The 7,844-nt window shown below is 36.6% G+C and overlaps 1 protein-coding gene across 1 annotated transcript in view; it reads left to right on the top strand.

The window, feature by feature from the left end:
- The first annotated feature begins 5,238 nt into the window (after positions 1-5,238).
- GLIPR2 (GLI pathogenesis related 2) overlaps positions 5,239-7,844 on the top strand; it is a 56,285-nt gene continuing 53,679 nt past the window's right edge. Inside the window, exon 1 of the mRNA XM_032238061.1 lies at positions 5,239-5,377. Within this exon, the coding sequence (XP_032093952.1) occupies positions 5,365-5,377 (13 nt within the window). The 5' untranslated portion in view covers positions 5,239-5,364. The remainder of the gene's footprint in view (positions 5,378-7,844) is intronic.

Raw genomic sequence — 7,844 nt, 5'->3', positions numbered from 1 at the left:
TCTATACGAATAGTAGGAAAATGTCCATAACATTTTCCTACTGTTTTATGCTTTGAGGGCTGCTTTAGTTCTCTGAAAGCAAGAGCTTTGTATTAATTTTGTTTTATCCTGCAACACTTGGTGGAGCTGGGGGAGGGGGAAGCATTCTTTTGTCTTCTCAACTATCCTATTGCTTCCTTGCAGTGCTGCCCCAAGAGGGATTTGAACATCATCTGCCTGACACAGAAGCATTCCAGAATTGTTGGCATCATGTTGGTCAGTGAAATCTATATTTTTTACCATTAAAATCTTAAATGGGTTGTGATAACAGGTTTACCTGGTGCCATCTTTGTCCCTTAAAATGGCATCTAATAAATAGGATGAAAGAGGGGAGGAAAAGTAAAATTTGCAATATTTGATAGAGCATCCATGGACAAGTATAGTCTATTTGACACAGGGAAAAAAATCCAACTTCTCCTTTGGAAACAATTCAGGAAATAATAATTTTCAGATAGCATTCCAGCTTTGCAAGATCTTTTTCTGTGAATTATTAGAAAAATGGAAATTATTAAATACTTTTACAGTAGTGTCCAAGTCTTGCGTTAGGTTATAGGTGGGTGCAAATAGTCCTATCACAATGTGGGGGCCTGCTTTATATTGTTATACTAATCTCCCTTGATTTATCTTATCTAGAGAAGAAAAGGGGGGAAAAATCTGTCTAACAGCTTTATCTTACATTGCTTGATTATATAATTAAGCCTAACAAGATTTGGGAGCCAACAATGGCTAATTGAGTTCAACTAGATTTTGAATCTCTTCCATACTTTGCTTTGTAAATTCACTTGTTTTTTATAGAATGTGTTTGTACTTTGGAATTGAGATATTTTACTAACAATGAAAAATATGTGGAATTATGGCAAAAAGAAAGTGGGCAGTTTGGGTTCTGGTGGAACTGTGGCACATACTTTCTTCACTTTCTGTAATATTTTTTTAGGGACCTATCGCAAGAGGTTGATATCCAGATAACTTACCAAATTCAGAAACTGGGAGAAACACAAATCAACACGCATTTTTAAAGTCTCGTTTTAACAGCTGGTTTACCTCCTTTCTGGCTATGGGAAGCCGCTCATCTAATCTATGCAATGGAAATGCCTAGGAGAGAAGGCTCCATTCATACCCCATGTGTGGAAAAAAATACCTGCTTTCCTGGTGACAGACACAACTAAGTATTATAGCAACAGACCTGGAAAATGCCCAAAGATGCTTGAATGGGTAATCAATAACAATAGATATATGGTTAGCCCCACAATGATGGATATTGGCATTCTTTTGATTCAGTAGACTTGAATAGGAACCTGTCAGGAGAAACTACAGCCACTTTGGGAATAGTCATCCATAATACTGAAAACTACATGGAAATGGACTTGGGTAGCCTTCACCAACTGCAATGCCTGTTTTTATTATTATGCCTTTCTTGTGGATCACTGTAGATGCTGAAAAGACCAATCAACATTTCAACTACAAGTTTACCAACACTGCACTGCCATATACTGTATTCAACCTCCAGTGAATACTTGCAGAAGACTGGGCAGAGCAGGTTTTGAGGGTTGTAACCTATAGGGATAATTGGCCTTATTTACATTTACATTTTCTTTCTAAAAGAATTCCCTGCTCCATAGAACAGAGGGAGTACATCACATAGAACATGATAAATAAAATAGTCGATGTTACATCATGATCACCTATTGAGGAACTTATGGAATGCATCCCTTTGTTGGAAGTTCCTTAATATTTCATGACCCTGTCTTTATTGATGCATCTTTTGTTCAGCCTATTGAGGAACTTATATAATGCATCCCTTTGTTGGAAGTTCCTTAATATTTCATACCCTGCCTTTATTGATGCATCTATTGAGGAACTTATGGAATGCATCCCTTTGTTGGAAGTTCCTTAATATTTCATGACCCTGTCTTTATTGATGCATCTTTTGTTCAGCCTATTGAGGAACTTATATAATGCATCCCTTTGTTGGAAGTTCCTTAATATTTCATACCCTGCCTTTATTGATGCATCTATTGAGGAACTTATGGAATGCATCCCTTTGTTGGAAGTTCCTTAATATTTCATACCCTGCCTTTATTGATGCATCTATTGAGGAACTTATGGAATGCATCCCTTTGTTGGAAGTTCCTTAATATTTCATGACCCTGTCTTTATTGATGCATCTTTTGTTCAGCCACTAGAATGACTCGTGAAGATCTAAATGTCTGGATGTTTACTCTTTTTTTTCTTGATATGGTTGACACTTATTGTTTGTATCACAAGTTTCCCCATGTCACAAGCAATTGTGTTGATTTTTAAAGTCTCTGCTATGCTACAAGGCAGACAAACTCTGAAGGATAGTTACTTTTAGATGGTGTGGGCCTGCTGTTTATAAAGTGTTACTTTATACATGGTATGGTATGTGTACTCTGGGAGTTTTATTTCCAGTAATATGCATATATACATATGCATATTCTCAGCTTTTAAGATGGCATCACAACTTCTGTTATTGCATTAATCAACATATTCAAATCCTCTGATTAAATGGAAATACCCCTTCCATTCTGTGTTGTGTTAGTATTTGCCTAGTTTAGGGTTGCTGAATTAGCACTTGTCCTTCTCAATATTTCTGCATCATTTGAAATCTATGCCGATATTATAGCCAGTGCCATTAGGAGACTACAAACTGAAGTCTAGATCCGCCTATTACCAGAGTCAAAGTTTTTTTTGGGGGGGGGGGGGTTGTTTTGTTTTTTGTTTTGGGTGGATTTTAACTCATGCTGTTTTTTATATTGTGTATGTTGATATTTTTTCCCTTCATTTTAAAAATTGTATTCCTTTGTGGTTACCAACCTGACATGTTTGAAATAATTTTGGTGTTTTATTTTGATATATTAGTGGTTTTGATTTATTTGTTATTACTCCTAGTGCCTGCATGTATACGGCAACTTTCGAAAGCTGCTTTCCACAAGAAATCTAATACTTCTTTTCTAAAGTAAAACTAATGTGCATTCAGTCTCTGCTACTGTTGATCCAAATTCCTTAAGTTTTTGTTTGCCAATATTTTCTTTTTTGATGATGCTGAAAGAGTTAATTTTGTTTCACCCTTTAACCTTAAAGGGAGGAAATGAAGACCACACAGAATGGACTTTGTAGTACCAACAACATAGACTTTGTAATATTGTACTTGTTGATTAACTTAGGTGTATTTTAATTTGACTTATTGTTCTCTCTTTGTCAATGATGTTAATAATCTGTTTGATAACTTCTAGCATTCCTAAACTTCAAGGTAATCTTCTATCTTTGTTCCCCTGGTCAGGATAGGATGGGCTGTCTGATGTTTGTCTTCTGATAAGAGAAAAGTTGTTAGCATGAATTAGTATTTAGTTTGTCTCTCCATAAACTTCAAACAACCTTATGACTTTTTTTTTCTTTATTAACATTTTAAATGTAATGCCAAGATCTGCTTTAATAAGACTTGTTTAAATGGATATATGTGCTGTCAGATTTAGTATGTTTAACTCCTATTTAACTCCATGTAGCTGATTTACTATGAAGAGGAGAAGTTTTCCCTTGCATTTTTATTGATGTGTCAACTGTAAGAAGGACTGAAAGCCGATGATCTGGGTTCCCACTTTGAATGAGAGGAATTATTTTTAATCAGAATATTCTAAATAAATCATAATTAAATGATGTTGCTGTCTCAGTGCATTTCATTGCAAAGGTTTAGGCACAAGTCTAGGAAGACATATTTGGCAATTACTCTATCTTTTTTTCTTTCCTTTGATTTTTAAAGTTTACTTAACTTTATTGTATCCATCTTCTTTTTACTTCTGCACTTTTCCGTTCTCTTTTCCCCTCTGGTCATTTGCACCTACTCGTGTTTCTCTGAAAATTACTATCTACCCCAAAAACAAGCCCTAGCCAGATTTTCACACCACCTAATATAAGTCCTGCCCTCAAAATAAACCTTAGTTAAGCCCCACCTGCCATCTGGTTATATGAGGTGGGGTGAGGTGCAGGCATAAAAATCAACGAGCTGCCCCAAGTGACCCACCCCAGCTTAGGCCCACTGCATCCAGGCCTCCCACACCCGGACACGTATCAAACTGCTGCTCACCTTCTGCAGCCACTGGTGGCCATTTGTGGCAGAATGCTGCAAGGTTCATCATGCAGGTGCTGCCACTTGTGGGAGAATACCACGAGGCTTATCACGCCGTTGTCATGACTCATGAACACAATGGCACAATGCACCATGCAATCTCCTGTCGCAAGCAGTGGCACTGGCGCACTGAGCCTCGCAGTGTCCAGCTATGAGCGGCACCACCAGTGTACCGAGCCTCACAGCATCCTGCCATAAGGGGCATCATCAGCACGAGCCATGCAGCATCTTGTCTGTGAGCGGCCACGAGCGGCCACAGAATAAATTGGGCATAGTTGCAGTTAGGTTGAGTTTTAAACAAGCTATTTGTGTTCTTAGACCTGCCTATGGTCACTTCCTCATAGCTATTTTATTGTTTTTAATACTTTCCTTGAATTAGCAGAAAATTGTGTTCAGATAATTTGAGCTGCTGTCATTGCTAAGCAAGCCCTCTACATTTATTTTGGATAGAATTGCAAGAGACACAGCAAATAAGGTGCTCTGTTTGGTAAAATGTGAGGAGTAGCCTTAAATCTATTTACTTGGTTACATTATCAGGCAGCAACAATGATATATAAGCATGACAAAACCCTTTGAGTACTTTGCTTATGTTTTGCTCTATTACATCTTGGAATTACAGAAATGCATATAGTAAAAGTTTACATTGTTAAAAATTCAACATGCAACAACTTCCTAGATCAGTAGTCATGCACACAGTAACATTTCAGGATTATAGCATGGAAGAGACAACTCATTTGCAGAATCCCGTTCTTGCTAAAATGTGCATCACTGAATTCCCTTAGCATATTTTGCTTAAATATTTTTTCTCTTGATTTCCTCTTGCTTTCACTAATACAGGAAATCATTCTGTATTTTCTTGTGTTGCTATGTTACTTGCACGATGAAGAATCTTTGATTACAAGGGAGCTTCAAGTTTAGAAGAAAAAAAAAACTTTACTCCTTATATGGCATCATTAGACTATTGAGCACTGTGAATGGGCGGTTGCATTTTATTATGCATGGTTGTTTCATGCAGTCAAGGAGCTTGAAACATTACCAGGAAATTACAGCCAGTTTCTAGCAAAAGGGAGCATTTAAAGGAGAAGCAGATTCTTTGAATCCACTACCAGGAAATTGCAGCCAGTTTCTAGCACAACGGAGCATTTAAAGGAGAAGCAGCTTTTAAAATCAAGAGCATAACTATGGGAAAATCAGGTAGGTAAATGATTATATTTTAAATTGTTCATAAATTTGTTTGTTTTGCCCCATATCTTCATATGTACTTTACATTGTTAAAGATTATGCATTCAAATTTATGGAAGGAATTTCTAGCAAAGAACATAGACCATACTGTAGTTACATTTAAAAACATGGTAGCATTTGAAATTCAAGAATGAGTAGTAGTTAAAAGCTCATTTGCAGAACCCTACCAACCAACCAATCCCCATTTTTCTCAGAGACACATGATTAGTTTTGTATTAATTATTGTTGTGGAAATATTTGATTAATGCTGAAAGAGAAATAGTGAGTAGTAAGAATATCTTTCAGTTCAGAAGCTTGCTTTTGTATTGTTTGTAGAAGAAGCAGCTGTTCTGGATGATGAAGCAAAACATTCTTATCTCTGATTATGTTGTTTCAACAAATGGTAACCTATTTTTTTAAAAATATTTTATGACCTATGTATTTATTTGCAGTTTTATAGCCCATCTTACTCAGACAACTTTAAAAATTCTGAGCAAGTTACACTGTGAATAAAATGAACACATTAATCTATAAAAGTAATAATAGAAAAAAAAACAAAATTATGAAACTCAATAGTAATAATAAATTAACCCCTACCTCTATCAAGATGAATTACAAAATTTTTAATTAGGGTTGAAGGTCCAATGAAATAAAATTGTATTTTAAGGACCCCCTAAAATCATGAAAGAAGAAACTTTACAGAACTCTCAGATTCTGGAAACAATGTAATAGCAGTAGACTTATATACCACTTCATAGGCCTTTCAGGCCTCTCTAAGCGGTTTACAGAGAGTCAGCATATTGCCCCCAACAATCTGGGTCCTCATTTTACCCACCTCGGAAGGATGGAAGGCTGAGTCAACCCTGAGCCGGTGAGATTTGAACCGCTGACCTGCTGATCTAGCAGTAGCCTGCAGTGCTGCATTTAACCACTGCGCCACCTTGGCTCCTTGTTTATAGAAGCTGCTCTAAATTTAACATATTTTGTTAATTAATGTTATCATGGATTAAACATACAACGCAAAAGACATTTAATTCCCTGAAAATGATTACTAGTCCTGACTGCTAATTTTGGGCTTTGTCTGATTATCACATTTAATTTCTGACAGGGCTTTTAAATATTGTTAAAATGGCAATATATTGCAGCTGGCTTTTTCATCGTAAGAAATTTTGTAATAACACATTTAATAAATTTGATTTGATATGCTTGCCATTCCAGAAGACATTAACACATTCTCTCCAACAATTAAAACAGTTAAAACTGACATAAACAGACAGCCTTCTTGACCAAAGACCAAAACCTGGTTACCTATAGAGACCAAAACTTCTAGAACAATAAACAATACAACAGTGCCTCCACAAAAACTAAACAAATGCATTGACCCCATTAATTATGATGCTTTCACAATCTCTCAGAAATAAAGATTATGGTCCTTAATGATTCATGGCCAAACAATGTGATTTCAGTTCAACAACATCTAATATTATTTGGCCATACAGAAGATTTTTGTAAGAATTATAGTTACTGAAATTTGATAGGCATAAGAGGGGGCTGTATGTATCAATGCCATCTTAAAGCCTACATTAGTGGAAAATATAGTTTTTTTCTGATAAAGTACTAAATGGGCGATACATGTAATTCATTTTTTGAAGGGAAGGGAAATATGTATGAGTTCAGCAGAGAAATCCAGTCCATATTGCCTGATAATTTTCCTTCAGTTTCTTTCATTACTCATTCCCATAAACCCGTGATGGAGAACCTATGGCATGTGTGCCACAGGTGGAATGCTGAGCCCTCTCTGCAGGCACATGAGCCATCACCCAAGGTCAGCTCCACCACACATGCATCTTCTGCTGGCCTGCTGGTTTTCATGTTCACCTTTTCAGTTGTAGTACTTTTCAACTGAGGATAGTAACTCAGGAATCAAAATGGTTTACAAGTTGTCCTTGACTTACAACAGTTCATTTAGTGACCATTCAACTTTATAGTATCACTGAAAAAGCGACATGACCATTTTCACACAACCATTACAACATACCCATGATCATGTGATCAAAATTCAGATGCTTGGCAACTAACTCATATTTATGATGGTGGAAGTGTCCTTGGGTAATGTGATCACTTTTTGCAAACCTCTGACAAGCAAAGTCAATAGGGAATCCAGATTCACTTAATAATCATGTTACTATTTTAACACTGCAATAATTCACTTAACTGCAGCAAGAAAGGTTGTGAAATGGAGCAAAACTCACTTAACAAATGTCTTACTTAACAATAGAAATTTTGGGCTCAAAGTTGAAGACTACCTGTATTTGCCCAGTCTAAAGGTAAAGGTAAAAGGTCTCCTTGCACATACCGTATATTCCGCCGTATAAGGCGGCTGGGCGTATAAGATGACCCCGTACTTTCAGGCTCCTGCGAGCCAGCTAAGAGCTTCCAT

Source organism: Thamnophis elegans, chromosome Z (assembly GCF_009769535.1).
Source record: "Thamnophis elegans isolate rThaEle1 chromosome Z, rThaEle1.pri, whole genome shotgun sequence".
Lineage (NCBI taxonomy): Eukaryota > Metazoa > Chordata > Lepidosauria > Squamata > Colubridae > Thamnophis > Thamnophis elegans.
This window is presented reverse-complemented; position numbering and strand designations above follow the sequence as displayed.